General features: G+C 42.5%; 1 protein-coding gene across 1 annotated transcript in view; it reads right to left on the bottom strand.

The window, feature by feature from the left end:
* col4a4 (collagen, type IV, alpha 4) overlaps positions 1 to 14769 on the bottom strand; it is a 51789-nt gene that overhangs the window by 28210 nt on the left and 8810 nt on the right. The window contains exons 4-16 of the mRNA XM_056375013.1: positions 13570 to 13641; positions 6741 to 6875; positions 6544 to 6588; positions 6318 to 6434; positions 5924 to 5992; positions 5363 to 5398; positions 5224 to 5286; positions 4918 to 4953; positions 4272 to 4313; positions 3994 to 4074; positions 3838 to 3882; positions 3667 to 3729; positions 1923 to 1967 (exon numbers count right to left, since the gene is read on the bottom strand). Of these exons, the coding sequence (XP_056230988.1) occupies positions 1923 to 1967; positions 3667 to 3729; positions 3838 to 3882; positions 3994 to 4074; positions 4272 to 4313; positions 4918 to 4953; positions 5224 to 5286; positions 5363 to 5398; positions 5924 to 5992; positions 6318 to 6434; positions 6544 to 6588; positions 6741 to 6875; positions 13570 to 13641 (849 nt within the window). The remainder of the gene's footprint in view (positions 1 to 1922; positions 1968 to 3666; positions 3730 to 3837; positions 3883 to 3993; positions 4075 to 4271; positions 4314 to 4917; positions 4954 to 5223; positions 5287 to 5362; positions 5399 to 5923; positions 5993 to 6317; positions 6435 to 6543; positions 6589 to 6740; positions 6876 to 13569; positions 13642 to 14769) is intronic.

The following is a 14769-nucleotide window of genomic DNA, read 5'->3' as shown; positions in this document are numbered from 1 at the left end:
TGAACACTAGAAATGGTCATAATAAGTCCTCTTTAAGCTGCATTTTCATGATACTCTTGTTAGATCTTGGTTATGTTTAACTATATATTTTAACCAGAAGAAGGATTTCCATCATTGGATGGATCTCAGCATCCCCAAGAGAGCCGATGCCAGGGTGCTGGAGAGGAGACTCCCACTGATTGTCGAACCTCAGATTCAGGATGAGCAATGCGGATTCTGTCCTGGCTGTAGAACAGAGGACCAACTCCTTCCCCTGGCAAGGTTACTCAAGGGGTCATTGAGTTTGCCCATCCAGTCTACATGTGCTTTGTGGACTTGTGGGGGGTACGGGGTCCCGGGGCCGTTGCTACAAGCTATCCGGTCCTTGTATTACAAAAGTGTAAACAAGTATTCTCAGCAGAAAGTCAAACATGTTCCCTGTGGGTATTGAACTCTGCCAGGGTTGTCCATTGTCACCAATCCTGTTTGTGATTTTCATGGACAGGATTTCAAGGCACAGTCTGGGTGGAGGAGTGTGTCCAGTTTGGGAGCCTCAGAATTCCCTCCTTGCCATTTGCAGGTGATGTGGTCCTGTTTACCTCGTCAGACCAGGTCCTTGAGCATGCACTGGGGCAGTTTGCAGTTGTGTGTGAAGTGGTGGGGATGAGGGCCAGCACCTCCAAGTCTGAGGCCATGGGTCTCTGCTGGATTGCTCTCTTTGGGTTGGGATGGAGTTTCTGCCCAAAGTGAAGATGTTTAAGCATCTTGGGTGTTCATGATTGTGGGTAGGATGGAGATTCAAAGGCGGATCGGTGCAGCGTCAGCAGTAAAGTGGGCATTGTACCGGACAGTTGTGGTGAAGAGCCAGGAGAGCCAGAAGGCAAAGCTCTCAATTTACCAGTCAGTCTTTGTTCCAACCCTCACCTCTGGTCATCAGCTCTGGGTAGCAACTGACAGAATGAGATCATGGATACAAGCAACTGAAATGAGTTTCCTCCGCAGGGTGTCTGGGCTCAGGCTGACATCCAGAGGGAGCTCAGAGTATGTCGCTGCTACTTCGTGTCGAAAGGATCCAATTGAGCGGGTTAGGATGAGCACCTTCCACTGGAGGTTTTCCAGGCACGTCCCACTGATAGGAGGCTTCGGGGTAGACCCAGAACACACTGGAGAGATTATATATCTCATCTGGCCTGGGAACACCTCGGGATCCCCCAGGAAGAGCAACATGTTTCACTTATTTAGGTGGAACATTGTGAGCAGTGTCCTTATGACAACTAATTCCCCACAAAAAGAAGACCACAAAAAAGTTATGACGTATGTCTCTCTGTGATTGCACATGAGCCGAATCTTCATCAAAACTTTTCCAGCTTGTAAGGCTGCAGCTCTGAGGTTGTTGTTGTTTCCCATAGTGAGGGGGATTTTGGAAACAGTAACAGGCAGGGGAAGCAGAAAGGCTGCCTGAAATAGCCACCCAATGGCAGGTTTATACCCACAGCTTACATCCCATGAGTCACATTAACTTCAGCTCAGCTCACAGCCCTTCTGAGACCTCCTGTGTCCACCAAACAGTGTCAGGGAAACACAGATTTTTAATGTGAAACTTCTTAATTCAGTGTTTCTATTGGTTATATTCCCCTGGTGTGTTTGTTAATTCAGCTGCTGGTAAAAACCTCCTGAACCACTGACACTGAAGGAATCCAAACCAGGAGAAGCTGACGACAATGGTGGTGAAGACAACAACTCCCATGATCCCACACTACTTCATGACATTGCCAAACTCGTTACAACATGATGATTTTTCAGAAAAGATTTGCTGATGATTTGACAACTAGTCCTTTTAGGTTTGAAGCACAAAACAAGTTCTCTAAAGACAAATCAGCTCAAAGTCACTTTGACACTAGTTTCATATTATTGTTATTTTTTAGTGTGCTGTGTTGACTCACCTTGAATCCTCTCTCTCCGAGCAGACCGGGGATGCCAGAAAATCCCTGAAACACACAAACACATCACGTTTACATGGACACTGATGTTTCATCAGTAACCTGAATATAATGATCAGATTAACTGTTAATCAATCTATCACAGATCGTCCATCTTGTCTGACTGATTGGTTTGTACTTTCTTTATACCACAACAGGTGTCATCACAGTCACTTCTTTGTGCTGATGCGAACAGGTTGGTTTTAAGATTGAAGACAAACACTGAAACTGCAGCCAGAGTCAGCTGAGACAAAGGTGATCTCAGAGTCTCCGGTCTTCTCAAGAAATGATTTTCCAAGACATTTTCAGAGGCAGGAGGAAGGGATGTCAGGGATCACACTCTCTACTGACAAGTTCCTCTATATGGACGTCTCCTTTAAAACATACAAGACTGAGTGAAGGTTCAGACTCTTCTCCATCATCATCATCAGGGAGTGTCTGATTGGTCCAGATTCATCCTGCAGCAGGACAGTGAGTCCAGACACCCAGAGTCATAAAGAACTATCTTCAGAGACCAGAAGATCCAGGAGTCCTGCAGCAGATGGTCTGGCCCCACAGAGTCTTGATTTCAGCGTCATGGAGTCCGTCTGGATCATATGAAGAGACTGAAGAACTAAGGCAGGTTCTCCAAGAAGCTGGATCAAACTACCTGACAAGAACCTGAAGACTATACCCTGTTCTGTACCCAGGACTCCTCTGGACCTGTGACTTCTCTGAGTGAGGAACGTTCAGCACTGAAACCCTTAGTGAATTACTCTTGGACCAAGAACTATGCAGTGTTTCCTCTAGGATTTTTTTCAGCAGTGGGGGGGCATGCTCTCCTCCACTTTGTTTAACAACTCCTCCCTGTCTAATGTTACTTGTCTAATAAGATTACATTAAAAGTGTGAGTAACGTAACGCTAACAGCCTTATATAATTTACACTCACATCACATCTGATTACAAGTGTGAACATTAAAATACTATTTTTTACCGAGTCAGTAAAAGGCTTATGATGCTACCTGACTAGCGTCTTCTTCATCTGTTGTCTTTCTCTTCTTAGAGAAGTATCTGAACAAGTTCATCTGAAAATGCAGTCAGCAGTTAAAACATAATGACGTGTAGATATTAGCTTAATGCTATCAATTAGTTTACCCAAGTTAGCGTCACTGAGTTGGCTAATAAGTCTACCTTTTCTCCGGTAATTCGCTGCCTTATTCCTCACGACTACACTTCTCTGACTCTCACCTGGTGCCTGACGTGACGTCACTTTCAAGGCCGCGCTCTCGCGAGTAATTAACTCCAATAGGATCCCCCAACCACCCCACTCCCTCCCTCCCTCCCTCCCCTCCCGCCGCTGTTGCACTCATCATCACACAGGCTGTGCTGTGAAGGTGGAGAGATGTGGCGGTGGTGCATTTGCGACATTTAAAAAAAGAAAAAAAAAAAAAAAGAAAAGAAATTTGAAGGCGTGGCGGCTATGATTTAGCAGTGGCGGGCCGCCACAGAGGAAACACTGCTATGGAGTCTTAACGTAGTTTCCACTAACTCTGACAGTCGGCTTGAGGATGTTTTCTCAATACGACCGGAAGGTCTGAAAGGTTTCAAGTTTTCCAGGTTTACCAGGATGTGTGACGACCCTGGAATATAGAATTTATTTGACTGGGACTGATCAATAATGCAAAAATGATAATAATGATAATAACGTGAAGATGGATAAGTACTCACTCTGGGCCCAGGGAACCCAGGAACCCCTTTCTCTCCTTTGATTCCTGGGAGAGAGTCCATGCCCTGAAACACACACACACACCAGTGAATACTGTCCAACTGTAGAGCAAGTCAGCATCAGAACCCAGTGTTCCTTCAGACAGATGCTCCAGATGTTTGATCAGAACTTACCCGCAGTCCCTCAGCTCCACAGACTCCTTTAATCCCTCGATGGCCCTGAGGAACCAACACAACCCGCCATTAGAACCCAACTGTAGCAGAACTACATGAGGACCACAGTAGAACAACTGTAATCTGACAGGCTGTATGAGCCGAAGTCCCACCCACCTTTTCTCCTTTGATGTACAGGTCTTCTGGAGGGTCGACGTACTCAAACGGCCCCGGGGGCCCCTGGAGGCCCTGATCCCCCTGTGGATTACACAGTTAACACCTGTCACTAGTTGACCAGTTAATTCAAGTAACAGTAAAAAGTAAACTGACTCTTGCTCTTGTAGCCCTGCCCCCTCGCTGATGTCACAGCAGGTGTTTTTCAGCAGTTATCAGAATGCAAGCACCTGCAGTGATGTCATGTAGGGGGCGTGGTCAGAAAAAAACAGTGTTTGTACCTCGTCTCCTTTCTGTCCAGGGAGAGATCGACCTTTTTCTCCCTGAAACACAAACACATCACATTGAGGTTAAAACTGAGTGTAAATGTTCAGATGTTTTACAGTATATTTAAAAATCTATTCAAACTTAATAACCTGTGTTGACAAACTCACTGCAATTCACAATTGCAATCACAACACGAGAGGAGATTGTTCAGAGATCAGTGTCTCGTGATAAACTGACTTCATGTCCACAGATTCTCAGTGTCAGTGTACAGATTTTAATGACTGTAAGAGATCACTGTCTCTGTCGTGATCAAAGAGGTAACATTAGTAAAGATCACATGAAAAAAATAATATCCAACAGTCTCAACATAAACTGAATCCACTGAAGAAAGAGTTAAGGTTCCCACAGTTACTGAGTTAAAGTCATATCAAGTTCTCATTGAGCCTGCGCTCTGAGACCCACCACAGTCCAGACTGAGCAGAGAGCTGAGTGTGACACTGAACTCATCAGGACGACGGTGAACATGGAGGAAGAGTCAAGTTCAAACAGGAACACATCAGAAAACATATACTCTATAATGTTTCAAACTAAAGTCTGGTTCTAAATGAAGTTCAAGGTAAAACTGGACACATTAATAAAACACAGTAATATGATACTTACAGGTGGACCCCTGGAACCAGGAAGACCAGGGAGACCCTGTACAGACACAGGCACATAATACCACTAGATGTAAGAATAACAACAACAACAACAACAACAAAAACAACAACAACAATAGCCTATAACAGTTGCCTGTACTTTATCTGCATGTAACTCTGTAACTTAACTCAGAGTTAAATATGTGATTTAGTCCCAGGGGAACTAATAATAATAATAATAATAATAATAATAATAATCATTGTTGTTATTATTATTATTATTACTATTATTATTGTTGTTGTTGTTTCTGGTTTTGTTGTGACTCACGTTGGTCCCATCCAGTCCGTCTGAACCCACACCTCCTTCTGAACCAGGGAGACCCTGCTCACCCTGCAGACAGAAACACACCTGTCAGTGCTGTTCATGTGTCACATGCTATTGTTGTTTGTTGTGTGTTTGCTCTCACCTGCAGTCCAGGAAGACCAGGGGGCCCCACATCTCCCTGTGAGACACAAAGACACACACACACACTGATAGTATCAATAATCTGTGTTGTCTACTCTGAGACAAATCATCCCATAATCTGTCGTCTCCATAGAAACCACCTGCACAAAGATAGTTGATTAGTTGATCGACAGGTATTTAATAACAGATTCATCAGGAATCAGACAATTTTAAGTAAAAAAAGGTGAACTATTCCAGAGCTCCCGTCTCTCTATGTGAGTTTCTCTGTTTTCTACCACAGTCACTGAATCTCTTCAGGTCAGGACTGTTGATCATATTGTTATATTGGACCATGAGAAACTGAGAGTGGCAGTTTTCACTGATTCTTCATATTAATCAGTGAAGACAATAATCAATAGATGAATCGATTATGAGAACGATGGTTCTCTGCAGGTCCAGTATAACTGCAGCACCACAGGAACAAGTGTGTCTCTACCTGCTGCCACTTTAAAGTCACACAGACCTCATGTGCTAGAGGAGACAAGACTCCAGGTGTTATGTAACGTAAAGAAGATGAACTTACAGGTACTCCAGGGTACTGAATGAAGTACACTGCTGGATCTCCTGGAAATCCTTTCAGTCCTGGAAAACCCTGCAGAGCAAAACACAGTTACCATGGTGATTACAAAATACACCACTAAACTTTATTAGTACTACAGAACAATGATTACTTTGTATCATCAGAACACAGTAGTGATGAACTCTACTAAAAATCAATACATATTCAGAGTCTGGTGGAAAATTGATCACTTATTTACTAGTTGATAAAAACCTGAATCTATAAACTTGATGCTCTGATGAAATGAGGCATGTACAAACTTTAGACTCTAAATTGACACATAATTTAGCTTTAAGATCATTTTAAGACAGAAACAGTTCTCATCAGTGTTTGTTATTGACTGATCAGTGTCACTGACCGGTTCTCCATCACGTCCTTGTTCTCCGGGAAGTCCAGGATCTCCTCTCTGCCCTCTGGTCCCATTACATCCATCCAGACCTGGAAAACCTGGACCTCCAGCAGGACCCGGGTGTCCCTGAACACGCAAACACAAACACAAATACAAACACACACTCATAGTCTGACACAACTCCAGCTGAACCAATCAGTGGAGCCGACAGGCTACGGAGGGCGGAGTTTCTTACCGGGACTCCCTCTAAACCCGGAAAACCAAGAACACCGACACTGCCCTGAAACAACAAACAATCAGAGTCACAGGGTTCTGCACAGAACCAGTGAGAACAGCAAGAGCTGTGATTGGTCAGACAAACGAACAGGCTGTAAAGCATAAAAACAGACATCATCAGTTCAGATGAGAACCAACAGAACCAAGTTTATTCACCAGGTCTCCTTTCAGTCCTGCAGCTCCTGTTGGCCCCTCATCTCCTCTTTGGCCCTTTTCTCCTGGAGGCCCCTGAGGACCTGGGAATCCTGGGGGCCCCTGATGGCCCTGCTGCCCCAGACCACCTGGAGGACCCTGCAGAACACATGCATCACAGTTAGTACTTAAGAAAAGCTGTTAGAACCAGATAGAATCATACAGAACCTGATAAAAAGTGGTAAAACATGTGAGAACCTGGCTAAACATGTTGGGATCTGGTAGACCACGTTAGAACCTGTTAGACCTGTTAGAAACTGTTAGAATGTGATAGAAACAGTTACACCGCTGAAGAACGATGTTAAAGCCTAACAAAAATAGGTAGAACCTGTTATAACTTAGCATAATACACTGGAACCTGGTAGAACGCAGTGCAACATGTTAGAACCTATTAGAAACTGATAAAAACTGGTAGAACATATTAGAACCTTGCAAAAACATGTTGGAATCTGGTAGAACATGTTAGAACCAGTTAGGCCTGTTAAAATGTGATAGAAACAGTTACAACACCATAGAACATGTCAGAACCTGATACAACCTAATAAAAAACTTTTACAACAAATTAGTACCTGATAGAACCTGTTGGAATCTGAGAGAATCTGACCTGCTAAAAACTGGTACAACATATTAGAACCAGTTAAGAATCAGCAGAACATGTTAGAACCTGGTTCTACCTGATGGAACCTGAACCTTGTATGTGGATAACTACATGATCCAGATCAGACTGCTGGACTGTTTAAAATGAATCTGAATCTGTTGTCAGAGAAACCAGTCTGTAAACCCAAACCTGCCAAAGTGAAGTGGGTGGACCAGGACCCAGAGGTTTTCAGGTGAACCCAGTTCCAGATACAAGTGGTTTTCTTAGAATTATAATGAAAGTGTTGATATAATCCTGGTTTTATAGGAGAACAGATCAATTTAATCTGTTGGTTTATTTATCACATGTTAATTTTCATATACCATAATTAACAGAACTCAGTTTAATAAAAACTTATCATGCATTTAAAGCTGTTTGCTGAGAGAAAACATGATTCATTTTCTCAGAAGGTTTAATTTTATGACTTAAAGTCTCACATGAACTTAACCATTCACACACCAATATCACAAGACTGAACACATTCACTGTTATGCAAACACAGTGATGGAGCTCCCTGTGGAACAAAACAACAACAATATGTTTATACTGTTTATATATTAAATATGGATGTATGAATGAATGAATGATTGAATGACTTAATGGATGGATGAATGGATGAATGAATGAATATTGTTTATTAGAGTTTCCTCTGGTGTCTATCCAGTGCCCAGCCCGTATGGGCTTACAAGACACTTAACCATAAACTTGATGGCAAAATAATCAATCATCACATACACTTCATAAATGAATAACAAATCATCATATACACTTGCAAAATTAATATGAGGTTCAAATCCTTCAATTATGTTGGATACAACATCCTCTGTCTCAATAGCCAGGATCCTCCTATGAATCTTGCCAAAACAAAAGTCTCTACATTAAAAAGCCATATAACAGCATCACACAACCAAAACGGAATGAACAGGATTCTTCAACTGAATCTCGTTAAACAAATATTTCCTTAAATCAGAGTACAGAGGGCAATGGAATAAAAACTGTAATTCATCCTCAACAACCCCAGGATCACATAAAACACACAAACATTGCTCTTCAGCAGTGCCTTTGTATCTGCTTACCTCAACTGCCAGTGGTAAAGTACCAGTTCTTAACTGAGCATACAAAGACCTTTGCATTCTCAGCAGATCTAATTTTATATATGGTTCTGTATAAGAATCATCTTTCATTTGGATGTAATTTCTAAGCTTTTGCTTACTACAAATTTCTTGTTCCCATTCTTCTTTATAAGCATTAAACATTTTTTGTTTAGCTGTTTTTATATTACATTACAAATTATTCCTAAATATTAAATTTATATCAGCAATGGACAAAACAGTTTCGACCTCTCGTGTCCAGGGATGACTGTGTGTTCGGTCCCAGTTAAAAACCTTTTTTTCTGAACCAGCTGATTCCACAACCTCACGAGTTCACCTCTCTGTGTCTTACAAGACACGGCTCCCATCTCGTATCACCTTCAATGGCTCGCTTAGCGGTGAATTTGTGTCCCCCAAGAAAACATCTAATGGCTCGGTTCTGGATTGCATTACTGTCAGGGGAATCCTGAAAACCCCATACTACTGCCGCATATAATAAAGTTGTGCCTACCATTGAATTATAAAGTTTTGAAAAGATTGAGAAACTAAGGCCTGGTAAAAGCTTTATTTTGTTCATCACCGATCTTAGCCCTCCCAGCTGAATCTGCCAAGACTTTAAAACTCATATGTTCATTGGAGACCAAACCAAAGTATTTATAGGAACTGGTGTACTTTAGAAGTGTTGAGCCAAATTGAAAAATGTGCTTGCTTTGTTGTTCACACTGCTTTCTAAAGTGTATTATTTGTGTCTCCATTTACTAGTCCATACATTCAAGATATTTAACATTTTTTGTAAATGTATCTCTGTCTCTGCAATCAACACAATATCATCTGCATACAGCAGAACAGTTAAATTAATAATGTCAGTTAGTATACCTAGGTTGGCTTGCATAAGTTCTAAATGCCAAATCATTTACATAATGGGCAAGTAATGAGAGAGAACATCTCCTTGCTTCACTCCATATGGAGTGGGAAACCACTCTTAAGAGGCACTAACGTGTAGTGTTGCTCCGTGACCAAAGGAGGGCAGTGTGACACAACCACACACACACACACACACACACCCACACACACACAGAGGTTGTGTGTTTGAACAGCAGTCAGACAGTCAGGATGTTAAATCAGATGGAATGTTCCTTTAAATCAGCAGACATAAGATTAGAGTGAAATACACACATTTATACACACGCACACACACGCGCACACACACACACACACACACACACACACACACATACACAACAGACACACGAACGCACGAACACACACACACACACACACACACACACACATACACACACACAATCACTGGGCCTCATGGAAACAATTTTTATATTCTTCTCCTCCTCCTGTCTGTGCCTTTAAGGTTCAGTGGGTTTACCTAACCACCTGTACATGATGGGTTTAACTAACCACCTGTACATGATGGGTTTAATTAACCACCTGTACATGAGGGGTTTAACTAACCACCTGTACATGAGGGGTTTAATTAACCACCTGTACATGAGGGGTTTAACTAACCACCTGTACATGATGGGTTTAACTAACCACCTGTACATGAGGGGTTTAACTAACCACCTGTAAATGAGAGGGTTTAACTAACCACCTGTAAATGAGAGGGTTTCAATAACCACCTGTACATTAGAGGTTTTAACTACCCAACTGTACATGAGAAGGTTTAAATAACCACCTGTACATTACAGGGTTTAACCAACCAAATGTACTTTAGAGGGTTTAAGTAACCACCTGTACATTAAAGGGTTTAACTAACCACTTGGACATGAGGGATTAAACTAACCACCTGTACATGAGAAGGTTAGAGCAACCAACCATACATTAAAGGGTTTAACTAAACACCTGTACATTTGAGGTTTTTAACTCATCACCAGTACATGAAGAGTTTAACTAACCACCTGTACGTTCAAGGGTTTAAGTAACCACCTGTACATGAGGGGTTTAACTTACCACCTGTACATTAGAAGGTTGAACTAACCACCTTTACATGAGAAGGTTTAACTGACCACCTGTACATGAGAGGGTTTAACTGACCACCTGTACATGAGAGGGTTTAACTGACCACCTGTACATGAGAGGGTTTAACTAACCACCTGTACATGAGGGGTTTAACTAACCACCTGTATATGAGAGGGTTTAACTAACCACCTGTACACGAGAAAGTTAGACCAACCAACTATACATTAGAGGGTTTAACTAAACACCTGTACATTTGAGGATTTAACTAACCACCAGTACATGACAGGGTTTAATCAACCACCTGTACATTAGAGGGTTTAACTAAATACCTCTACATGAGGGGGTTGACATTACCACCCATACACGAGAGGGTTTAACTGACCACCTGTACATTAGAAGGTTTAAATAACCACCTGTACATTAGAAGGTTTAAATAACCACCTGTACATGAGAGGGTTTAACTAATAACCTGTACATTAGAGGGTGTAACTAACCACCTCTACATGAGGGGTTTAACTAACCACCTGTACGTTCGAGGGTTTAACTAACCACTTTTACATGATGTGGTTTACAACCACCTGTACATTAGAGGGTTTAACTTACCACCTGTACATGAGAGGGTTTAACTAACCACCTGTACATTATGGGGTTTAATCAACCACCTGTACATTAGAGGGTTTAACTTACCACCTGTACATGAGAGGGTTTAACTAACCACCTGTACATGAGAGGGTTTAACTGACCACCTGTACATTAGAAGGTTTAAATAACCACCTGTACATGAGAGGGTTTAACTAATAACCTGTACATTAGAGGGTGTAACTAACCACCTCTACATGAGGGGTTTAACTAACCACCTGTACGTTCGAGGGTTTAACTAACCACCTTTACATGATGTGGTTTACAACCACCTGTACATTAGAGGGTTTAACTTACCACCTGTACATGAGAGGGTTTAACTGACGACCTTTACATGAGAGGGTTTAACTAACCACTTGTACATTTGAGAAATTAACTAACCACCTGTACAAGGAGTTTAACTAACCACCTGTACTTTAGAGAGTTTACCTACCTAACTGTACTGGAAGGAGCAAGATGTACAAATGAACAAACAAAATCAGAAATTTAAAAAAACGTTGTTGAATCTCTGTTGTTGTTGATTACAATGATGATTATTTTATTTTCATTTTAATTGATTTCTTTAATATAGGCCATATTACGGTGTTATGATAACAATTCAAACACGGGGCTTGTTCATACCTGATGAAACATGTGGTTTTAGTATCTGGTCTGGGTTCTGGTCTGAGGCCCACTGACTTTTATACATCACATTCATATTATAGTCTGTAGAAGTCGTGGAATAAATTCAGAAAACAACTGAATTCTCTCTGGAACCTGACTTATTCTTGATCTGTGAGAACTTTAATAGTTCATAAACAGCCATGTTTGATGAGGATCCACGTGTTCCCTAAAAAACCTTGATGATCCATTTTACCTGTCAGAGCTCTCTGCTGCACAAACTGTTCTCTCCTGGTTTCAATCACATTCAGGATCTCACTAATTCCTGATCAAACCTGTAATCAATGGCGTTTTTAATAAACAGTTAAAATATCTTCATATCTGCTCACAACTACATGACAGTGTGATAAAATAAATATGTAGGTAATGATTTTAGTTAATCAATACAGCGTATCAGGTGACAGACACTGATACTGACTGTTACTGATGAATCTGTGGTGAGACAGAATCACTGTTGATCAATATCAACCTGCTGATTGTTCAGTCGAGCTGTGGTGTGTGTGTGTGTTAGTTGTGTGAATCAGTGATGTGAAGTGTGAGGGTATTAATGTGTGTGTGTTGGTGTGAGAGTGTGTCAGTGTGTGTGTAATGTGTAGTGAGTGTGTGTGTGATGAGATGTGACAGCTGTGATCTCTGTTAGTCCTCTCTCTGTCCTTCTTTCTCTGAAACCACTGAACTATGAAATCACTGAGACAGACGCCTTCCCACAATCCTCTCTGCCTGTCTGCTGCCCCCAGCTGTACAAACACACACACACTAACACAGATACACATTGAAACACACGCACACACTAACAGAAACGCACACATAGGTTTCTGTTTGTGGCCTAGGCAACAATCAGTCTGATAATTGTTGTTGTTGTTTACTACATCAACTGCTCAGAGTGACAACAGACTGTCATGTGATCTTTAATGAGCTGTTGGACTGGCTCCTAAATTAAATGACGCTAAACTTTAAGCAACATCTGGACTATATCATGTACAAAAACATCTGTACCACATCATGTACACAAACATCTCAACCACACTGTGACTGTGGCAGAAACATCTGGCTCACACTGTGACTGTTGGCAGAATTGTCTGGACCACACCATGCACCCAAACATCTGGACCATACTGTGACTATGAGCAGAGGAACCATTGGGACCATACTGTAAATATCTGGACTACACTGTCTACACAAACATCTGGCCCACACTGTAGCTGTGAATAGAAACATGTGGAACACACTGTGGACACAAAAATCTGGACCACAATGTGACTGTGGACTGATACATCTGGACCACACTGTGACTATGCCTAGAATCATCTGGCCCACACCATGGACACAAACATCTGGACCACAGTGTGACTGTGACCATTTGTTGTGCCTTGTAGGCTGTCACTGGGTCTTTTGTTTCATCTGTTAACAGGATCTAAAACATGTTTCTGGAAACAGAAGTTTAGGGTTTAGGGAAGGATAGGAACATGTGTGTGTGTGTGTGTGTGTGTGTGTGTGTGTGTGTGTGTGTGTGTGTGTGTGTGTGTGTGTATAATCTGCTGACTCAGTTTAAGGTAAACAGTCGCTAATTTGACTCCAACACATTCCTCACTAACACTCCTCCATCCAGCAGCTCCTTATTACACACTATGTTTCTGTGTGTTTTTGCGTGTGTCTTCAGGTTCTGAGGTTTACGAGCCAACAGTAAAGGTGTCACAGGTCTGTTAACTGAGGGAACTGTCTGCAGCTGTGATGATGACATGCTGCAGTTGGGCTCTGATTGGCTGCTGTGTGTTAGTGGGCAGAGTCTCACCCTTGCTCCTTTGGCTGGAAAACACTGGCAGGTGGAGCAGTCCCGCCCAGCGCACGGTTCTGTGTGATCACCCTGGAAACCAAGAAAGAACACAAAGATCATCATAATATCAGTGTGATATCATATCATCATCAGCATCACATTCTCATGACATCACTGCATCAACAACACCTCATTATGACATCATGGTGAGGTCACATGATGTCGTTTCAGTCTGACATTTCACAGACAGTTTTGTGTTGTCAGGTGTATTTGTCCTCACCACCTTTACCTGGTGGGGGGGGGGGGTTGGCGTGCCCCCTTGACCAGGCAGTGGTGTTGTTCAGTAGCCCCTTTTAGGGTCATCCAAGGTAAACTTAGTGGAGTTGTGACTGCAGATGGAAGCTACCTCGCCCAGATTAGAGATCAGGGCCCTTTCCTGGAACCAGGCCCGGATGGGTAACCTGTTGGTGAGCACCTGTGACCCCCAGACGTTCCCAACAACACCCATGGGGCTCAGCGATCAGGTTTGTAGTCGTTTCATCCCATCTGCAGTTATATGTCCTGGATACTTGGATACTACAACTGTGGAAGAGGCCGGCAAGATCAAGGCAGAGTCATCTCAGGTTGTTTGAGCTGGACTTCTGAAGCAGCAGAGAGGAATCAGGAGGTCAGAGGGAGACCAGCTTCTGTGGTCAGACAGGACTTGAACTGAGAATACTGTCGGACGGTGGAAGGAACTCTAAGACTTTTCCATTTCTGGCACAGGTCTCTGAGGTAGTCAAGCGTTCAGCAGTTTATAATAGTGGTAATGCACCTCAGACTCAGTTTAGTGATGTGGATTCTGTCCTGATCCTGGTACAGTAGACCCGCTGTTTGCTCCTGCAGAGACAGTGGAGGGCTGATAGGAGATTGTCCATCCCGTCTACATGTGCTTTGTGGACTATGGAGCAGGTTTATGACTGTGCCCCCTGGGGTGTGTTGTGGGGGGCACTGTGGGAGCAGACCAGGTCAGCGTCTGAGAGCATATGTATGAATGTTCAGACTGCAGCAGGGTGCGATTGTGTGTTTGTGGTGTATTTTGTGTTTTCAGACAGTGAGGAATGTAAACACGCTGCAGGGAAAGACAAGCATCTCTGAGATTCTCAGGAAGCAGACAGCTGACGGTGTGTGTGTGTGTGTGTGTATGTGTGTGTGTGTGTGTGTGTGTTTATCAGATAA

The sequence above is a fragment of the Seriola aureovittata genome, chromosome 4, assembly GCF_021018895.1.
Source record: "Seriola aureovittata isolate HTS-2021-v1 ecotype China chromosome 4, ASM2101889v1, whole genome shotgun sequence".
NCBI lineage: Eukaryota > Metazoa > Chordata > Actinopteri > Carangiformes > Carangidae > Seriola > Seriola aureovittata.
The sequence above is the reverse complement of the archived record's forward strand: the minus strand, read 5'-3'. Positions and strand labels throughout refer to the sequence as shown.